Here is a 21,682-nt window from a genome sequence, read left to right as displayed (position 1 = left end):
AACTGAAATTAATAGTTAATGAGGCAAAGATCACTAATTAATTAAAAATGCAACTTACCGATTTTCAAATTAGAAAAGCCAGCCTTAACAACTGTCAGTAGCTTTTGGGACCAATTAATCTTCGCCTGGATCTAACATCAAAGGTCTCCCACATAAGGTACCTAGCTAGACTTTACCTCTACAAAACCACAAGAGCATTTTCTATCACAAGCACTTCCAAACCAATCAAGTAAAGTAATTTAATTTCTGTTTAAGTAATTTGCCACAGTATGGTGGGTCACAGAAGAAAAAAGGCATTCAAATTATATAGGTAAAACACTACTGAAATGAAGATTATACCTAAAATTACTAATAGAAAAGCTCAGTGTCTTATAGATGGTTTATGTGACTAGTGTGCAGGGATAATTACTCTTGGGTTTTGTTTTTTTGTTTTGTTTTGTTTTGGGTCTCTGACTATTTTCTCTCTCATTTTTTCACCAAAATAAACTGCCTCTCACCGATATTGGCAGGTTCTGCAGGATGATTTCTTTGACTGGACAAGGAGAAGACCCTATTTCAACCTTTTCTGGAAATACTAATTATTTAGTGTAATCCCAGGCAGCAGCTATGTAAATCACAGAAGGGAAACTACAGAATCTTAAATTGTCATGAAAATTCCTACTATTTTATGGTAATCAAGAAAAATGAATTGGCCAATATATAAAATAAAAAATTTTTTTTGAAACAGTTTACATTTAGCAAGGAGAACAAAGAATACTTAAGTTTCATAAAGGAAAGGTGATACAATGGAAAGAACTGAACCTGCTACTTTTTAGCATGTAGAAGAAAAAAACCCAAAAGATACAATAGCAACAAAAGCAACAAACACTTAGGAATAAATTTAACTAGAAATGTCAAAAGCCTATACAATAAAACTCCTGAAACACACAAAAGTAAACTTGAACAAATAGAAAGATATCTCTTATTCGTAGATAATCCAACATCAGAAATAGATCAGTTCTCCCTAAGTTAATTTATAAGCTAATGAAATTTCAATTAAAAATATGAAACAGCTTTTTTATGGAATTAGTCAAATTGATGCCAAAGTTCATATGGAAAAACAAACACTCAAGAATAGCTAGAAACCAGGAGGGCACCTGAGTGGCTCAGAGGGTTAGCCTCTGCCTTCAGCTCAGGTCAGGATCTCAGGGACTTGGGATCAAGCCCCACATCTGGCTCTCTGCTCAGCAGGGAGCCTGCTTCCCTTCTCTCTCTGCCTGTCTCTCTACCTACTTGTGATCTCTCTGTCAAATAAATAAATAAAATCTTAAAAAAAAAAAAAAGAATAGCTAGAAAACACAAAAAAGGAAAGCCACAAGAATAGATTAGCTCTAGGAGACATTAAAACATACTTTAAAGCTTTATAATTAAAACAGTGTGGTAATGACAGAAGGATATGCAAACGACCTAGTCTGGAACAGAATGGACTTAGTAGAATAGAATGGAAAGTCCAGAAATAGACCAAGTACATGTGGAAATTCAGCATATGATTGCAATACCATCGCAAGTCACTGGAGCAAGGATAAACCTTTAAAAAACTGTACTGAGCAACTAAATGGTTAATGAGTTAGAAAAGATAAAATTAGATCACTAACTCATACCATACATAAGAATAAACTCCATAAAAAAAAGAATAAACTTCAAATGGATCAGAGAATTTAAATGTGAAAAGTGAAATCTTGTAACTACCAGAAAAAAAAAAATGTAAATTTCTCTTTAACCTGAGGAAAAGTTTTTTTCATTAGGAAAGTCTTTTTACTTACAACTTAAAACCCAGATATGATAAAAGAACAATAAATGTGACTCATGGGTAGTGGGAGACTTTCATGTGGTAGAAAAATAGAATATACAAAGTAAAAATACTACATATATTACAGATAAAGGTTAATCCATTATAAAAAATTGTTCAGAGTTAAGAGGAAAAGGCCAAAACCCCATTTTGAAAATGGGCAAAAGGAAAAAAAAAAAAAAAAAAGGAAGAAAAACAAAGAAAATGGGCAAAAAGAGAAAAAAGAAAAAAAAGGACAATTCATATACACACACAAAAACAAAATGGACCTTGAACAGGTGAAAAGATGTTAAACTACATTCATAATAATAAGATTATAAAATAAAAACTACAATGAGCTACCATTTCTCAGCTATCAGATGAGTAAAAAGATGAAAAAGTTAAGCAATGCATTTTGCCCACACTGCGGGGCAACGGGCACTCATATTACTGAAGAGAACCCAGACTGGTTCAACCCTTATGGAGGAGAATTTTGCAATAGCAAACAAAACTACATAAATGTTTACGTTTTGACTCAGCAGTCTACTTCTCTTAATTTACCCTGAAGACACACATCTGATTAAAACAATGAATATGAAAAGGTTTTTCACAGCAGCACCCCTAGAGATTATAAAATATTGAAAAGAAATTAAATATCCATATATTGAAGAATGGTTGAATGAACTCTGGAATACTATGCAACTGGATGAGAAATATCTCTGAATTTATATGCAATGACATCTAAAAAATATAGGTAAGAGAAAAGGCAAACTACAAAAGAGTATCCCTAATATATTATCTTTTATGTTAAAAAGAAGCCAAGAAAATTACATTTAATTGCTCATTTGTGTTAAAGAAACCCAGAAAAAATGAACCAAAACACAATTAGACTGGCTATCTACAGTGAGTGAACGGAAACATGACAGAGGGAACAGAGAGTACATGACATTTGTATATTTCTGGTCTTTGCAACCATATTAGTGTGTTTCACAGCCTGAAAATATATTTTTTTTCTTTTTTTTTTAAAGAGAGAGATCACAAGTAGGCAGAGAAGCAGGCAGAGAGAGAGGAGGAAGCAGGTTCCCCGCTGAGCTGAGAGCCCGATGTGGGGCTCGATCCCAAGACCCTGAGACCATGACCTGAGCTGAAGGCAGAGGCTTAACCCACTGAGCCACCCAGGTGCCCCAATAATTTTTTTTTTTAAAGTCAAGTAAGAACAGGGATAATATTCTAAGAAGGGATACATACAGAAACAAATGAACCAAACTATATTTCAAAGGAATTACTTAATCACACCAAAGGAAATAAATTTAAAACAGAATCTGTTCAGAATCTGTTAGTGGTGATAAAATATTTAGTAAAGCACTCTGCAGTCAGAATGTGTGGATTCAAACACTTGCCTAACTTTCCACTTGCTAACTGTCTGACCCTGGGCAAGTTAATTTATAATCTCTGTGCGTAGATTTTCTTATCCAAATAATAACAGTACCAATCTCACAAAACTAATGATAAGGCTCAAAATCTTAGTAAATCACTAAGCATGTAACAAGAATTTGGTAAGCATTTGCTATTACCTACTAATAAAAACAAAACAAAACAAAACAAAAACCCAAAACACTGAATGTGTGGGCACCCAGGATACACATAATAAAAATGGAGTCTTTGGGGGCACCTGGGTGGCTCAGTTGTTAAGCATCTGCTTTTGGCTCAGGTAATGATCCCAGGGTCCTGGGATCGAGCCCCACGTGGCCTCCCTGCTCAGCGGGAAGCCTGCTTCCCCCACTCTCACTCCCCCTGTTTCTGTTCCCTCTCTCACTGTGTCTCTCTCTGTCAAATAAATGAATAAAATCTTAGAGGAAAAAAAGGAGTCTTTGTCATGAAAAAATTTGGAATTTCCTAGTTTATGGACAGTAAGTGTTCAAGGAATTTACAACAATATCCACAAGGCTCGCTGGAATAATGTGAGAAATTCCATAAAGGAGCAATCTGACAAGGGTCTTTATACTTGCACAAGATTTAGATTAGCAAGAGAATGGGAGTGATAAAGGAAGCTAAATAAAAGCAAAGAAGCCATAAAGACCAATATATTTCAAGGATAGTAGCACAGAAGATTTAGAAACCTATCTAGAGATAAGGCAAGACTATGGAAGTTCCTGAACATACTACTGAACTGGGCAGGCTTTTTTTCCTAGACTATGAGGAACCATAGAAGAATTGTGTGTAGCGAAAACAATATGACCAAACTGAACTGTGGGGTTATTCTCGTGCTGGTATGTGGAAGATCAGAAGTAGAGTCTTACTCGTGGGTAAGCCAAATAATGGCAAGGGACTGACTAGAATAGTAGTGATGAAAAAGGGAAAGAAGTCACCGATCATCAAGGCAGTGAGGAGGGAAAAAAAAAAATCAATGAAGTTTGATAACAACTAGATATGAGGTATGAGAGAATAGAAAAGTCTGAATGACAAGGTGAATGACAACATCATTAGAAGGAAAAAGCAAAAAGGAATGGGAACCAACAGAAAGGATTTCCACTGGGTCTTAAACTCAGGTCAGTCTTAGGTAAGAAGCCTTGCCAATTTGAGATAACAAATCAAGATCCAATGGGCATTTGGCAACAGGGGCCTAGTACTTACAAGAGTAAGATCTGAAGACAAAAGGTATAAGAATTTTTTTCTTAAAAAAACAAAACAAAAAAACTCTTTAGAATATTTGAGACATTCTAGAGCTAGTAGACTGTGCCTTTTCAGAGGAGTGATCATCTCATTTATCTTTATAGCCCTTCAAATTTGGCATAGTTGCTAGCACAGGGGTGACTATCAGCAAAACATTACTTAAGTGGGAGAAGTAGAGAAGGGAACAGAGCTGTGTGGTTTGTTAACAGCAGAGTCTACTTTAGAGCCCAGGTCTCCTGACTCTCAACTATAGACCATAAAAAAAGAGATGACCTCTGAACATTCATGCATAGGATCCCCTAGAGAGCAAGTGTAAGAAATGAAAATAAACTAAACTGTGGGAATGGCTGGTTTAGGTGGATGAAAGACATAAGAAAATAGCAAAGAAAATTCAGAGTTATTTAGGAAAAAATAAATGATAGTGTCACATCACAGATTCAAAAGAAATTTTAAGAAAGGAAGTACAGCCAATTGCTCAAATAAGCAAACACCACAGGTAGTGTTTCTCTGTTCTCCTATACCAGTGAGATCCAGGTCACTTTTTAGAAGTATAAATTGAGAAATTTTAATCTACTTTCACAACATTTTAACATCACGTATCCCTCAGCAGTGCTTCAAATATATTGTGCTCTTTAGTAAATTTTATCTCTATAAAATAGAAAAAAGGAAATAAAGTCTCAGGGTACCTAGGTAGCTCAGTCATTAAGCATCTGCCTTCAGCTCAGGTCATGATCCCAGGGTTCTGGGATCAAGCCCTGTGTCGAGCTTTCTGCTCAGTGGAAAACCTGCTTCTCCCACCCCTACTCCCCGTGTTCTGTGTTCTCTCTCATTCTCTGTAAAATAAACAAACAAACAAACAAATAAATAAATAAATAAATAAAAGAAAGAAAGAAAAGAAAAAAGTCTCTATAATAAATTTGCACTTGAAGCGAAAAGAAATGAATGAAAAAAATACTCATTTATATCTATTGATAGCAACAAAATACATGAAATACCAAAGGTCTTACCTTAAATCTCTTGTCCTGCAATACTTTCTTGATGGCAACCAGTTCTCCTGAATCACAAAGTTTGGCTTGATATACCACACCAAATGACCCATTCCCAATCACTTTAGTGTCTGTATAGCTGACTTCTTGTGGCCTGTCTGGACCCTGCCCAGGAGTTGCCACCACTGTGGTCACCTTGCTGCCATCCTTGTCTCCTAAAAGAAGGAAGAGATAGAAAAATAAGAATTGTAAAGAACTAATTCATAAAAAACAGAGAAAACTGCTTAACTATACAAAGTAAACTACATTCTTTATTACAAATTATTATTTTTTTATTTTTATTTTTCTTTAAAGATTGATTTTTTTTATTTGAGAGAGAGAGAGAATGAAAGGGAGCATGAGAGGAGAGAGGTCAGAGAGAGAAGCAGACTCCCCGCTGAGCAGGGAGCCCGCTGTGGGACTCCATCCCGGGACTCCAGGATCATGACCTGAGCTGAAGGCAGTTGCTTAACCAACTGAGCCACCCAGGCGCCCCTACTACAAATTACTTTTAAATGCTCATCTTAGTTTATCATAAAGAATTATTTCAACTATTTGTTTCAATTATAAGTAATTTTTTTAACCACAATTTATTCAGTCATTGTGTAGACAAGGCATCATGCTTAGCTTATATATATGACTCCATTTAATAAAAACAACAACCCCATGAGGTATATAGTACTGTTCCCATACAAAATTAATGGCAAGAATGTTAAATTTGGCCAAAGTCAAAAGTCAAATGGTGGATCCACTGGGGTTTAAATCTTTATCCATCCAACTCTATAGCCCCTAGTTCTTTTCTCAAGTCTTCCTTATTTTACTCAAAAATAAAATAGGTGCAGCTAAAAATACCTAAATATGTTGACTACATTCAGACCACTCTGCCTTTAGGAAGGGAAGGCTTTGAGTTTTTGCTTCTCTGCCATCTTATTTCTTTTTAAGAAAATAGAATACTTCTCAGAGAAAGGTTAGATGGGGTAAGAGATGTAAAAGATAAAAGAAAACCAAACCCATTCTGAATTAAATCTCATCTGTAAGTAGTTCACTGACGTTCTGTGGTCTCTGCCCACTCAATGGCTCTTGCCTTACCTTTTGTACTTTTCCTCCCCTCCCAGTAATAATCCAGAGTCTCCTCAATTCAAGCTCAAGAGCCACCTCCTATTTGACCAGGCAGAGTTCACAATCATCTTATTCTCCAAACTCTTAAACTATTCTAAACCATACTATGCTACCTCGAACCTGATTATAAAAAGCTTTAAATTGTTCTTTCAGTGATTTCAGAATACATACAGATTTTAGTAAGTACTATCATTGTGAAGTAGCAATTATGATTTGTGCTTTTTCTCTCTTCCCTGAGAAATCTAAACCCGATTCTCAGTACCTATAAGTCCTTAGACTCAGACTAAACTGCACTTTTTCCTTTTTTCCTCTTCTACTCTTCCATTATATCATTTTTATGATGCTAACTGAATTCATCTAACCTAATAAAAGAAAAAATAATGCAGTTTCTCACTCCAGATACCAAGCCAAGATTATGAAGTATTCATTTGTAACTCACATATAAAAGAATGAAAAATATAATAATCTCTTTTTCCAATGGTTTCAATTTTTCCCCAATATAAAATTACCAGGTAAATGAATATTCAAATGTTACTGGCATATTTACCCAAAGTGTAAATTATTTTAGTTCACAGAGGTACTAATATAGACGAAAACCAATATACAATATCTGTGACTGATTAATTCTCCTACTTATAAGGCAGCCTTCATGACAGACACAAAAGCAATGAAAGATTCCTACTTTAAGACCTAGGTGAATTACAGGCAATCTATATTATATATAATAGTATGACTGACTACCTTAAATATGTATGGTTTTGGTTCCAAGGTATAACACCCAACAGGTATGACAGCACAAATCCAACATCACTTGAAGAAAGATAACTCAAATCTTGTCAACACCATCACTGTTATTCATAACAGTATTATATGTACTTGAAATGCATGCAAATCCCAGCAGAAGCCCACACATATACAGCAGTTCTCAATGCTTTCAAATGATCTCTTCACTTTTCACTTCCTAGTAAGATAAATCTCAAATATTTTATAAGACCCAGTTAAATCAAATCTCAGTTCTAAATCATCATGCTCAACTCCCCAAATATTCCATATTACCATCATTTCTGAGTATGTTAATGTTAATTACAACTTTTCAGGTTGACTATAAACTTTACTATACATTATTTTCTTCTTCATTTGTAAAATAAACCTAGCTCTACTTGTATTATATAACATTCCTCTAAAGACAGAATCATAGTCTTCTAAACTTAAACTCTAAATGAAGAGCTCTAAAAATGGTTGAATTCAGAAAGAATAAAATCCAAGGTATTGAATATATTTTATCATCCAACTGCCCAAAGAAAATAAAAAACAAAATTGATTTCAACAGTCTGACTCTTCCCTAGAACATCCAAGTCAAAAGCATATCACCAAAAAGTATATTATCTCAAGAACTATTAATAATTCCACTGAACAAGTTACTTATAAAATCTCACAGGTTTAATTTACAAAACAGAGCATCATTTTTTTTTAATTAAAGTAACAGATTTTAAGAATGGCTGCTGCATTTCACAATTTTAATTGAAAACAAAAGCTGAGGTGTAAACAAAAACTACGCTTTTCTACTGTATAACCATATTTCAATAAAGAAAACAGTAGCCACAGCTTTGAACTTGCTTCTATAAAAGAACTTAATATAAGCATATATAAACATTCCACACTTGCCTCCTCAGACTGTGTTTCTAAAGGAACTATAGCATTTCAGAAACAGGACTCCGAGAACCAGCTATGAAAGGTACCCTGGGTGGCTCAGTGGGTTAAGCCGCTGCCTTCGGCTCGGGTCATGATCTCAGGGTCCTGGGATCGAGTCCCGCATTGGGCTCTCTGCTCAGCGGGGAGCCTGCTTCCCTCTCTCTCTCTCTGCCTGCCTCTCTGCCTACTTGTGATCTCTGTCTGTCAAATAAATAAATAAAATCTTTAAAAAAAAAAAAGAAAGAAAGAAAGAAAGGTACCCATCGGAAGCCTGAGATTTGAAATCTCTTCAACCTCGACTATTAAGTCTAGGGAATGTCTAAACATCTAAGTGTACTTTTTCTTATATCTAAATTATAATGCATAAATGAAATAATTCTGCAAAAATATTAAAGTGGGGTAGAAAGATAAATAGGTCCTACAGATGCTATCACTAGAAGGCACTCTTAATATTTCCCAATTTAGGGACGCCTTGGTGGCTCAGTGGGTTAAAGCCTCTGGCCTTCGGCTCATGATCCCAGGGTCTCTGCTCAGCAGGGAGCCTGCTTCCCTTCCTCTCTCTGCCTGCCTCTGCCTACTTGTGATCTGTCAAATAAATAAATAAAATCTTAAAAAAAAAAAAAAAAAAAGACTTCTTAATTTAAAACTGCAAATGAATTTGGCCAAGGATCAATCCTTTCACCCTCTTACACACCTAGTTAAAAAGGTAGACTTAACTATCTTAGCAGAAATTAAAAACATTCTATTCTCTTTTGAGCAGTTCAGAAATTGCTGAGAACTCTTACAGGCTATATTTTCTTCCAATATGAAATCCCTAAGTATACTAAGAACAATGGTTCTCAGGCTTTCTCCTTCAAGCATTCTTGAATTTTTATTCAGAAATTATCAAGCTCTTCAGACTGCTTCATCATAGAACTGAAATAGCAGAGCTGTAAAGAATGGCAAGATAACACTGGGGATGACTTGGCATGAGCATTAGCACATGGGACAGTCAGCAGCTAGTGTGCCAAGGAAAAGCATGTCACTATCTGGCATTGTAGTTTGCCGACTTAGCAATAAAACAGCTGTATAAAATTTCACTGTATAAAGAACCATCCAATTCATTGTTTCATCTACTCTCATAAAAAAATGCAGGAAGACATTACATTACTATGCAAATGAGGAAAGTAAAATTAAGAGTTTAACTTGTCCAATATCATAAAGTTTTAAGTAAAAAGAACTCCTCACTTGCCTCATACTGCCTCTGCTATATTTTACAACCTTCCTAATACAGCTGAAAAAACATAACTTCATATATTATTGCCCCCCCAAGAAGCAAATATTTCTGAAAATATAATGTGAAAAGATCAGCTCTGAAGCAGTAAGAAATAAGACAATAAATGATAATCTGTTATAGTTTCCAGGCCTCAACCATTCACTTACTAATAGCTAAAGAGCTATTTCCAAAAATACTTTGGTAACCTTAGATTTTGGAACTTATCCCAAAGCAAAAGCATATGGAAAACAAAAATGTAAAATAATCGATTTTGTGATGTTCAAACAATTTAACATCTGCTACTAGAAACTGTATAATTTTGTATCTTAGCAACAAAGCATTATAAGCAACAGGCCAAAATCCTCATGAAAAGCTGGAAATCAACAAATCTCATTAAAAAAAATAAAAATAACAACAACAACAAACAACACTAAATTTTCCAGAACACATGATACAGTGGGTCTTATACCAATTACAACAAAACTGTCTCCTTAAAAAACACCACTGTCTTACAGCTCAGCTCCAGGAGGCCCTGTCTCCTACCAGAGGACTCCTGGGATTCTCTGTTACAATTAAAATTTACTCAGGAAATATAAATTTCCTATTATAATTAGAAAATAATATTAAATCTTAAATATATAAACAATAGACTCCTTATAAGCAACAGAAAGATGACATGAACAACAGAATAACCACTTTCTACTGAAGGTGTTAAACATAGAATATAATTTTTTAAAAGCCTTAGGCATATCCTAAAATAATATGTATGAGCTAGTACCCAATCTCTCAAACAGGGGTCTGTACCTTGTAAGCAACACCTTGTGGTTAGACTTTTTAAATCTTCTGAAGTCACTCCTCAAACCAATTCACCTTGAGAGGAACAAATGTTACAGTGTAACACTGACCACACCCGAAGTGTGGCATGAGCATCCCAAAACCAAGAGGCCACTTCAAGCATGTTTAAATACTTAGAAGGTATCTAACACTGACATTCTAATTTTATATGAATGATAAATCTCACTCATACTTTAGCCATTTGATTTGGGTTTCTTAAGATTTAGAGTTAAGGAAAAGCAACAACTACAACACTTTTTAACTATGAGGCTTGTAGAGATGTTAATAAGCCACACTACTGACACAAACTGAACAAAGTCAATAATGACTGTCTAAATATCCTCCTTTAACTCAAAAATAACCTCTCCACTTAAAAATAATAGAGAGTTAAAAGTCTGTAACAAAAGCACAGAGAAACCCGCACGCCACTGTGACTATAAGGAAGATATGAAGTATTGTTAAGAAGTTTTTTGTTGTTGGTGTGCCTGGGTGGCTCAGTGGGTTAAATCCTCTGCCTTCAGCTCAGGTTGTGATCCCAGGGTCTCTGCTCAGCAGGGAGCCTGTTTCTTCCTCTCTCTGTCTGCCTCTCTGCAATAAGCAGAATCATATAAATAATAAGCAATAAGCAAAATCATATAAAAAGTAAGGAACTGAGGTCCACATGATGAAAGGTGGACAAATTAAAAAATAAATTTATTCTTGGCATGAAATAGGGACTCTACTTTATGACCCGGAAGCTCTAGTAAGAGTGAATCTGCTCACAACCTTGGAGCAAAACTTGGTAGAAAGGAATGTCAATCAAGCCCCACAATCAGCCAAATCAATCCCAATGATCAATAGCATGATAAAAAATGTAAGGCAATTTCTATGAAATCTTCATAAGATAAAAATCTTTCTGTAGAGCCTTTTCCCTTAGACACCATTCATCTCCACATGATTCTATGTAAAGGGCTGGGAAAAATAAAACAAACTAAAGAATTACTAAATTTCCTTTAAGGATAGGAAGAGTAAACAAAAGGGAAGGCAGGGAAAACAAAATGGACAGATGTCACACATGGACTGACTTTTGGAACTTTCCCTATATGCCACTTCTAGACATAGAAAGGAAAACAGGGTGGCAAAGGATAAAGATCAGGGAAAAAAAAAAAAGGACTACAGACTCAACAGTACGATAACACCACATTTTAACCACAGAGATTATACCTACCAATGGGATTAGTAAGCATCAATTCTGAAAGACCATAAAATTCCCCTTAAAAAAAAAAAATTCAGTCAAGTTTTTGTGCTAGAGGCATAATGGTATTATACAGGACTGCTCTGTGATCTTATCAAGGTTTGAATCACATATTCTACCACTTAATATCTATAAAATGGAGATAGCTGCTACTTCATAGGGCTATTGTAATGATTACATAACGTAAGTTAAGCATTTTAAGTGCATGCCCCCACAGAGAGTGCTCAATAAATTACAGTTTCTCTGAACTTTGAATTTTTGGCCATGGAAATAGGAAAAAAAAAAAAAAAACCACATTCCTTTGCCCTGCTATGCTCTTTCAACACTCAATACATGCCCTACTAAAGTACTTATCACAACATTCTATAATTATTAAGAGCCTGAGCCCCTCACTTGACTAAGGAGATCTTAGGAAAGCCAAACATTATCTGAATCATTCCCATTTCCCTAGTGCTTATTAGCACAGGGTTCAGAACAACGCACGTGCTCAGCAAAGGTTTACGTTGAATTTATGTAGAATTACTCAAGCACAATTGTTAGGATTTGGGAACTATTTCATCCTAAACATTATTAAGCAGTGTGCTGACTTCTTATGCTTGCCATTGAACAGACACAAATCCCCAGGGATAAGGTATATAGAATGGTTTTACCAGCAGTAAAACAGAATGTGGAGTGCTTACTGGACATATGGTTAACAACATGCAGCCAAAACAAATAGCCCAATTTGCCCCATGTGTATTTATTTACAAGTAGGAGAATTAGTCTGTTTCATAACCATTTTCCAAATAATTCTGGTTTCTCTGAAGCATCAATATGCAGCAATGGATAAGAACTCTGAGATATGAAGTTAACCTTCAGGAATAGGGGAGACTTCTGAGGTCTGAAGTTCAATTTTTATCAACTTATATGTAAGTATATTCTTTTTTTAAAGAACTATCTATTTATTTCAGGGGGGATGGGTGCACATGCGTGAGCAAGGGCGAAGGACAGAGGGAGAAAGAGCGAGAGAATCTCTAGCAGACTCCCCAATGAATATGGAGCCCAGCCCAGGGCTTGATCCCACCACTCTGAGATCATAACCCAAGCCAAAATCAAGAGTCAGATACTCAACCAACTGAACCACCCAGACACCCTTATATGTAAGTATATTTTGAGTACCGTTTTACAGTTTGTAAGAATCACTCACAGCAGACAGAAGAATCACCTGGGAGAATTTACTGAAAACTAAGAATTTCACCGCTAGAGAGACTCAGCAGGTGTGCAATGGGGCTCAGAAAACTGCATTTTTAATAACCATGCCCAGTAATTCTTTCTTTAAAAATATTTAATTGAGAGAGAGAGAGAGAGAGAGAGAGACAGGGGTGGGGCACAAGTTGGAGGAACAAGGAGAGGGAGAGAGAACCCTCAAGCATACTCCACACTGAGTGCAGAGAGGGACATGGCCAGATCTCAAGACCCTGAGATCATGACCTGAGCCGAACTAAGAGTCAGATGCATAAATGACTGTGCCACTCAGGCACTTCATCCACCCCCCCTAATTCTTTTTCTTCATCCCCCCTCCCCAATTTTTAAGGCAGTTCCAGCCACCATACTGTGAGAAAGAACCATAATACCGTTTAACCCCTTGTGACATACTCATGATGAACATTTAACAAACGGAAGAAGCTAAGATGTTCAAAAAAGGTTGGTAATTCACGCAAAGTAACTCCCTTCAACAAACTGTACCCATAGGATTCAGAACTTTTAAAACCTATACCCTACTACATTACTTTGCTTTGAGACCACGGTATAAAAAAAATACACAGGAGTTGAGGTCCTAAAATCAAATTTTTATTTTCACCAAAACTGAATATTTCAAATACTGTACAGAAGATTCTAACACAAGTATCTGTTAGATAGGTAAGTTCTAATTCAAAGTCAAAGTTCTAGTTCAAAATATCCATATTCCCTTTGAATTAATTTTAACTGACTCAATTTTTTATAGTCTCTTAAAAAACAAGTTTTACTTTAAACCAAACAAACCAAAAACCAGAATGAACCCTGCTAATTTTCAACAGCCTGTATTTATTATTTTACTTAAGAACCATGAACTAGAATCAAGCATATTTTTCATTTTTTCTAACTCCAGTGAATTGGAATAAAATCAAACCAAATGCAAAATGAATAAACATTTCACTTGGTCTTAAGCCCTCACTTGAAACAATATCAAAATGCATTTTAGAAATAGGTTTATTTCCTGTGAAAGTCCAAAAGGCTTTTGCAGTATGTATGTAAAGAGCTTCAGATTTTAGGATTTACATTCGAATATTTTAAGTTTTGGGGCATCTGGGTGGCTAAGTCAACTAAGCGTCTGCCTTTGGCTCAAGTCTTGATTCCCATGAGCTGGGGTTGAGCCCAGTGTCTAGTGTCAGGCTCCATGCTCAGTGGGAAGTCTGCTTCTCCCTCTCCTTCTCCCCACCTCCCCCCTGTGCTCTAGCACGCCCATGCCCTCTCTCTTTCTCTTAAATAAATAAAATCTTTAAAAAAAAAAAAAAAGAATCTTTAAGTTTTAAACATATTTACCTGTTTGGTTTACAAACTGCCCAATTTGGGGGTTGGGGGGAGTAGGCAGTATATTTAAATTTTATTAATGAGGAAGTCTTCCATATTACCAAAAGAAACAGTTTATCATATATGGATGGAAAGACTAAACAGCAAATGCTTAGATAAAAGAAACAAATAATTACTTTAAAAAACACAATGACTGGGGCACCTGGGTGGCTCAGTGAGTTAAGCCTCTGCCTTCTGCTCAGGTCATGATCTCAGGGTCCTGAGGTCCAGCCCCGAGTCAGGCTCTCTGCTCAGCAGGGAGCCTGCTTCCCTCTCTCTCTCTCTGCCTGGCTCTCTGCCTACTTGTGATCTCTCTCTCTCTCTGTCAAATAAATAAATAATCTTAAAAAACAAAAATAAAAACAAAAACACAATGACTCACTGATCCAGTGGTCACACTTCTAGCAACTTCAGTCTTAAATAGCAACAAATCGAAAAGAAAGCCAGAAAACAAGCTCCAATAGGCTGATATATTTTATTCTAGTCTTTAAGTGAGTGTAATATTAAAATCAACACTCTACAATGTTTTTAGTGAACTAGGCCTGTTTTCAGCCTACCACACACACCCTTCATCCTCAATACTGCCTTGGGACAACCCAAATCCGTGCAGTGTAACAGCTTGCAAAGTCTTACTTTCCTCTGAACTATGCACCAAGGTCATCCGTACCCCCAAATCCAAATTGCTTTTCCTATAGCACATCATACAAATTTATATACATTTTTATATGCATTTTAAAGTGGAAGTTATTAATCTAAGATTTTCTGTTAAATTTCAAACAGTGGTGGGGAGGAAGAAGGCAGGACGGGATTTATTTTCTCCCTGAAGACTGGCTTGTTCTAGATTGGTTTTATATGCTTTACCGATTACAATTGAATATTCGATCTATCAGGGCAACAATCGTTTTATCACATGCTGTAGCCCCATTTTATGCCTTATGCACATAGCTTGTAAAATATTTTTTCATTTATAAGTGAACAAATTCCTACAGGATTCCATGATACTTTGGAAACCACTAAAGGTCTGAAAGTCATTAGAGTAAGTACCTCTAACTCCTCTAAGATGATACAGGACTCTGTAGTCACCTCTCAAAAAGCTGAGTCATTCAACAGACTCAGAAGCAAATGTAAAAACAAATTCACAGATTTGATAATTTTCCCTGGGACCAACTTTGATCACCATAAACCATCACCAGCCATCATCATCACAAATAACATATTTGTTAACCACTTTACAGTTTATAAACATGTTTACACCTATTACCTTACTTTACCCAGGCAATAGTACTGTGAAGGAGGGAGAACCAATACTAAATGGAGAAAAGAGAACTGAAGTTCAAAAGATAAGTAAAATTGCTCTACATTATACAATGATATAGAAAACTACGACCCAGTTCATCCAGTTCCCAAGTTTAGTATACCTTCCAATACTTATAAAAATGGAAGCAAATCAAGCCAATTATTTCTATTTCAAAATAAGTTCACAAAAATAAGTCCAACATAACCACATATTTTAAGTAAATGTCCTCATACCTTTTAACATGACCTGCGAAAATATCTTATATTATAAAACTGCTTCATTTTGCCTGAGCTATAATGCTCCATGAGAGACAGTCTAAAATGAGTAAAAGAAGAGCAAGAATTCTGAGGAAAATCAAGTCAATGAACTGACAGCATACATTTAAGTACCTGAACAGAGCCCGTAGCCTCCCCGCCCCTCCCGCAACGCTCGACCCCAGGAAACCCCCGCTTGCCTGCCCGCCATGGCCGACAAGGAAGCAGCCTTTGATGACGCAGTGGAAGAACGTGTGATCAACGAAAAGTACAAAATATGGAAAAAAACCACCCCTTTTCTTTACGATTTGGTGATGACCCATGCCCTGGAGTGGCCTAGCCTAACTGCGCAGTGGCTTCCAGATGTAACCAGACCAGAAGGGAAAGACTTCAGCATTCATCGACTTGTCCGGGGAACACACACGTCCGATGAACAAAACCATCTTGTGATAGCCAGTGTGCAGCTCCCTAACGATGATGCTCAGTTTGATGCTTCACACTACGACAGTGAGAAAGGAGAATTTGGAGGTTTTGGCTCAGTTATTGGAAAAATTGAAATAGAAATCAAGATCAACCATGAAGGAGAAGTAAACCGGGCACGTTATATGCCCCAGAACCCTTGCATCATTGCGACAAAGACTCCATCCAGTGATGTTCTTGTTTTTGACTATACAAAACATCCTTCCAAACCAGACCCTTCTGGAAAGTGCAACCCAGACTTGCGTCTCCGTGGACATCAGAAGGAGGGCTATGGACTTTCTTGGAACCCAAATCTCAGTGGGCACTTACTTAGTGCTTCAGACGACCACACCATCTGCCTCTGGGACATCAGTGCTGTTCCAAAGGAAGGAAAAGTTGTGGATGCGAAGACCATCTTTACAGGGCATACAGCGGTAGTAGAAGACGTTTCCTGGCATCTGCTCCATGAGTCTCTGTTTGGGTCAGTTGCTGATGATCAGAAACTTATGATCTGGGATACTCGTTCAAACAATACTTCCAAACCAAGCCACTCAGTTGATGCTCACACTGCTGAAGTGAACTGCCTATCTTTCAATCCTTACAGTGAGTTTATTCTGGCCACAGGATCAGCCGACAAGACTGTTGCCTTGTGGGATCTGAGAAATCTGAAACTTAAGTTGCATTCCTTTGAATCACATAAGGATGAAATATTCCAGGTTCAGTGGTCGCCTCACAATGAGACCATTTTGGCTTCCAGTGGTACTGATCGCAGACTGAATGTTTGGGATTTAAGTAAAATTGGAGAGGAACAATCCCCGGAAGATGCAGAAGATGGACCACCAGAATTGTTGTTTATTCATGGTGGTCACACTGCCAAGATATCTGATTTCTCCTGGAATCCCAGTGAACCTTGGGTGATTTGTTCTGTATCAGAAGACAAGATCATGCAAGTGTGGCAAATGGCAGAGAACATTTACACTGATGAAGATCCTGAAGGAAGCGTGGATCCAGAAGGACAAGGGTCCTAGATATGTCTGCACTTCTTGTGAGTTTAGACTCCCCCTTTTTCCCCCCTCTCAACCCTGAGATTGATTTAACACTGGCTTTGAGACACAGACTTTGTTTGGCTATCCCTCTATGATAGGTACCATCAACGATGTTACTAGCCCAAACAGAGGGTGTTTTCTAAATATTAATTGGGGGACTTGATTCAGTAAAGCCACAGACTTATATTTAAATTTTCTTCAGGAATTTTCTAGTAACAAAAGGTCTAACGTAGCCACAGAAAGGGGAATATTGGGTGTGGTTATTTTTCTTCTTAGGCTATATCCCCAAGTTTTACAGACTCCTTTTAAGTAAAGCCTAAAGTGAGGAAGGATGGAGCCAAGTGAGGTAGGTGTCTGAACCATGAAGTATAAATACCACAAGATGTTGTTTTTATTCAGGAAATGGGGGAGATTCAAGTCATATAAATTCCTATTCTAAAGTTTTCACACCTGACTTTCCAGGATGCACATTTCCCTATGTAGACCAGTCTCCTCTCAGTTTCTTCAGTTAAGTCAAAACTATGTGTTCCTCTTTCCCCATATATTTTTGCTTGTTAGTGTATTTCTTGAGCTGTTTTCACATTTCTTTCCTTTCTGTGAAATGGTTTTTTAAAAAAACTTGGGGCCACCAAGTTGTAAAGATGTATGTTTTTACCTGACAGTCATACCACAGGTACACTGTCCAGTTGAGTTGAGAAGAGTGAATTGACAGCTTGTATTTGTTTTTAAAATTAAATTAATCCTGGATAAGAGTTGCTTTTTTTTTTTTTTTTTTTTTTTTTTTTAGGAGTTAGTCCTTGACCACTAGTTTGGTACCATCTCTATTTTGGGTGACCTGTTTCACCAGCAGGCCTGTTACTCTCCATGACTAACTGTGTAAGTGCTTATAATGGAATAAATTGCTTTTCTACGTAAAAAAAAAAGTACCTGAACAGATGTATTAGAATACGAAGTAATAATTTCCTGGTTAACAATAGCTGCCACTTTTGCAGGAATACAAGGAATAAAAGTTTCCTGCTTTTATTTATTTGGCCTGGTTTATCCTAAACAGGAAATACTAGGAACTGAAAAAGCAAGGAAGCAGAATTTTTCTAACCAATGAACAAAAAAGGAATGTGAAAACAATCCCCCTACATAACACGGTTTTAGGAATCTCCTGATGATTTGGCTAACCTACTTTATTTTACTTCTCAGAAGTTTAAAGGTAATAGAGCATATTTGTTGGAGGAGAAGGAGGGGAAAAGGGAGGAGGAGGAGAAGAGAAGGAGAAAGATGAGGGGGAGGAGGAGAAAGAATTGAATTTACTTTTTTAAAAAACACTCCAAATGGAGTACCTGGGTGGCTCAGTTAATAACTCTGCCTCAGGTCAGGTCATGATCTCAAGATCCTGGGATAGAGCCCTGCCTCAGGCTCCCTGCTCAGCAGGGAGTATGCTTCTCCTTCTCTCTGTTTTCCTACTCCTGCTTGCGAGCTTTATCTCAAATTTTAAAATCTTTTAAAAAATAATAAAATAATTTGAAAATACTTTTGGTACTCCATATGTATATAATATTTGGGTGGTGCCGTCCCACATGACAAAAAACTAACTCTAAAAAATATGTGTAATATAAACACCAAAGTAGATCACTGGTCTAAACAGCTTCCAAAGATACCCAGGACCAGCAACTGACAAATAGAGGGATGTCTAACCCAGGACACTTTCTATCTTCTCTCTCTCCCAAGTCTTCATATTCTCCCCACCCTTAAAACTGCATTATTCTTCTGTCAATTAAATCCACCTCAGACAACACCCTATGTTACTCCATCTTTTTGTCCCCTCAAGTCTTGGAGGAAACTTTCTTTCTCTTCCCTCCTCTCTTCAACTCAAGAGCTAAAATAATGTAATAATAATAATAATAACCTTAACTATAGCTGGTAAGCAAAAGGGTAGCACTTCTGTTCTATACCAGTTAAGAGAAAGTAAAGCCATAAGTTGAAAAGCCAATGCTATCAACCTATAAAGCTCCTGAAAGTAACCAGAAAGATCTGTCAGCCTCACATAAGTCTCTACCTATTCCTTTATTTCCCTCAAATTAAATCTCTTTATCAATCAAGTACCAGCACTTAGAATAATCTTTTCAAAGCTACTATTGGGGGGAGGGGGATGTTAGTTTTGTTTAATTACTATCCCTGCAATATTATTATTTTCTACTTTTTTCACTATTAATATGTATATATCTAAGCTAAGTTATAAATTATGGTTTAGGCTTTTATAGGACAGCCCGCCTGGGAACCTCATTTTTATTCTACATACTTAACAAAACTTTCAACGTAAAAATATGTTCTAATTTCCAAAGCAACTGATGAACTTTTAGAAGACACTCTGTTTATAGGCTAAGATTTTTCTGTATAATGGGGGGGAGGGGGGATACACCTCAAGTATTATATTTTAACTTATTAAACTGTTAAAGTGGAAATGAGGTAGGGTAGATCCTAAGAGCTTTACAAGAGTCTCATTACAATGAAAAATAAAATAGCCAGGTATGAAGTGAGTCACTAATTCCATTCCTGCAAAGGGCAACACAAATTTTCAAATAGTGATTAATTTTTTAGCTTACATATATGAGTAATGATGCTACATTTATAGCTAATAAGGAATACGCTCGTGACAAAACTATATTAAGTAACATTGTCCCCACTGATTCTAACCAGTTGGAATCAAATCCATATTGGTTTTTATATTTGCCCCTCTGCCTCCCTCTAAAAACTAGCTTAACATCCCTTAATACTCTCCCCATAAAGATGGACTTTAGAGAACCTAGCAGTACCATTCAAATAGGGCAAAGGACATGGCCTAGGCACCTCTACACAGAAGAGTATTGACAGATCAATTCAGTAAATTCATAAAACAGAATCCACTTAGCATTTCTTCCTACAAAGCTCTACTAGAAGAGATGCTAACTGGGCTCTGTTAAATAAAGGCCACTGGAAAGACACAGTCCTACACTCACAGTGGGACTATAGTAAGTCTTGGTTCCTACTGTCACTGACTAAAAAGAATGACTAATCCTCCCAGTGGATCACAAAAGGGCATGCTGGGTACACCCCATGCCAGAGCAGAGTATTTCCCACACTGCTGACTCATTACTTCAAGTGACAGAAGTCAAGTGGACTTAAAGGTAGGAAACACTTTCTCTTAAAAAAGAACTTTTATCCTTGAGAAACAACTACATTACTAATGTTGCCTTTTTGGATGGTCTTTATCATCTCCTACTATTACCTACCTGGCCTAATGATAAACCAGGACAGGACCAGTATGAGTCAGCTAACACTGACTGCTCGCTAAATTCCTTTTTATAACCATACTTCCAACAATGCTTCTGCAGTGTCAGAAGAACATCAGCAGAAAAATGAGTTCCATTTAAAATGAAAACGAGAGAAAGAGATGCAATTCTATACTTACAGTACTTTTACTTTAATAAATCACTCTTATGTGGCTTTGTAAATTACTAAGTCTCTCATATATGTTTATGCCATGCATATTCTTTCTATCTTGTAAGTATTCTCTCATGTTAATGGTGACTATTAGGATGACAAAAAGTTTCAAAAATCTTGAGAACAGAAAAGGAAAGACGATACAATAGAATTTTTTTGTCATTATTAATTCATTACATGCTTAATAAACACTATCTATGTACCAGATTGGGCAAGAACTAGGAACACAAAAAAATGAGTAAGACAAACAAGGGCCCTTTCTTTATGGAGGTTTCTGTTCAAAGAGAATTTATTTATTAATAAAAATCCAGATTCGGTATTTATTCAAAATCTGGATTCAGTATCTCTTACAAGATTATAGAGCCGAGTACCTTAACAATTATTTTCACTAAAACCTCACTTAATCTTTTTTTTTTTTTAAAGATTTTATTTATTTATTTGACAGAGAGAAATCACAAGTAGGCAGAGAGGCAGGCAGAGAGAGATAGAGAGGAGGAAGCAGGCTCCCTGCTGAGCAGAGAGCCCGATGCGGGACTCGATCCCAGGACCCCGAGATCATGACCTGAGCCGAAGGCAGCGGCCCAACCACTGAGCCACCCAGGCGCCCAAAACCTCACTTAATCTTAACAATCCTCCCGTGAGGAGCATGAAATTACCTTCATCTCACAGATGAGGAAACCGAGGCTCCAAGAAGAGACTTATTAGAGATCACAAACTAATAAGGCCACATTAAAACAGCTGTTCTTTTTTTTTTTTTTTAAAGATTTTATTTATTAATCTGACAGAGAGAAATCACAAGTAGACAGAGAGGCAGCCAGAGAGAGAGAGAGAGGGAGAGGGAAGCAGGCTCTCTGCCGAGCAGAGAGCCCGATGCGGGACTCGATCCCAGGACTCTGAGATCATGACCTGAGCCGAAGGCAGCTG

The 21,682-nt window shown here is 36.8% G+C and overlaps 2 protein-coding genes across 4 annotated transcripts in view; one reads left to right on the top strand and one right to left on the bottom strand.

Annotated features, from left to right (window-relative positions):
* Positions 1 to 21,682, bottom strand: part of GSK3B (glycogen synthase kinase 3 beta) — a 210,944-nt gene that overhangs the window by 133,411 nt on the left and 55,851 nt on the right. For all 3 annotated transcript variants that reach the window (XM_059391873.1, XM_059391871.1, XM_059391872.1), the window contains exon 2: positions 5,488 to 5,681. In XM_059391873.1, the coding sequence (XP_059247856.1) occupies positions 5,488 to 5,681 (194 nt within the window). The remainder of the gene's footprint in view (positions 1 to 5,487; positions 5,682 to 21,682) is intronic.
* On the top strand, positions 15,957 to 18,207 carry LOC132010176 (histone-binding protein RBBP4-like). Its single transcript, XM_059388105.1, has one exon. The coding sequence runs from the start codon at positions 15,989 to 15,991 to the stop codon at positions 17,264 to 17,266; it is 1,278 nt and encodes a 425-aa protein (XP_059244088.1). The 5' UTR covers positions 15,957 to 15,988; the 3' UTR covers positions 17,267 to 18,207.

This window comes from Mustela nigripes, chromosome 2, assembly GCF_022355385.1.
Source record: "Mustela nigripes isolate SB6536 chromosome 2, MUSNIG.SB6536, whole genome shotgun sequence".
NCBI lineage: Eukaryota > Metazoa > Chordata > Mammalia > Carnivora > Mustelidae > Mustela > Mustela nigripes.
This window is presented reverse-complemented; position numbering and strand designations above follow the sequence as displayed.

What these genes read in the sequence shown, in the direction of transcription:
- LOC132010176 (XM_059388105.1), top strand. Translation starts at nt 15,989, where the DNA reads ATGGCCGACAAGGAAGCAGCCTTTGATGACGCAGTGGAAGAACGTGTG.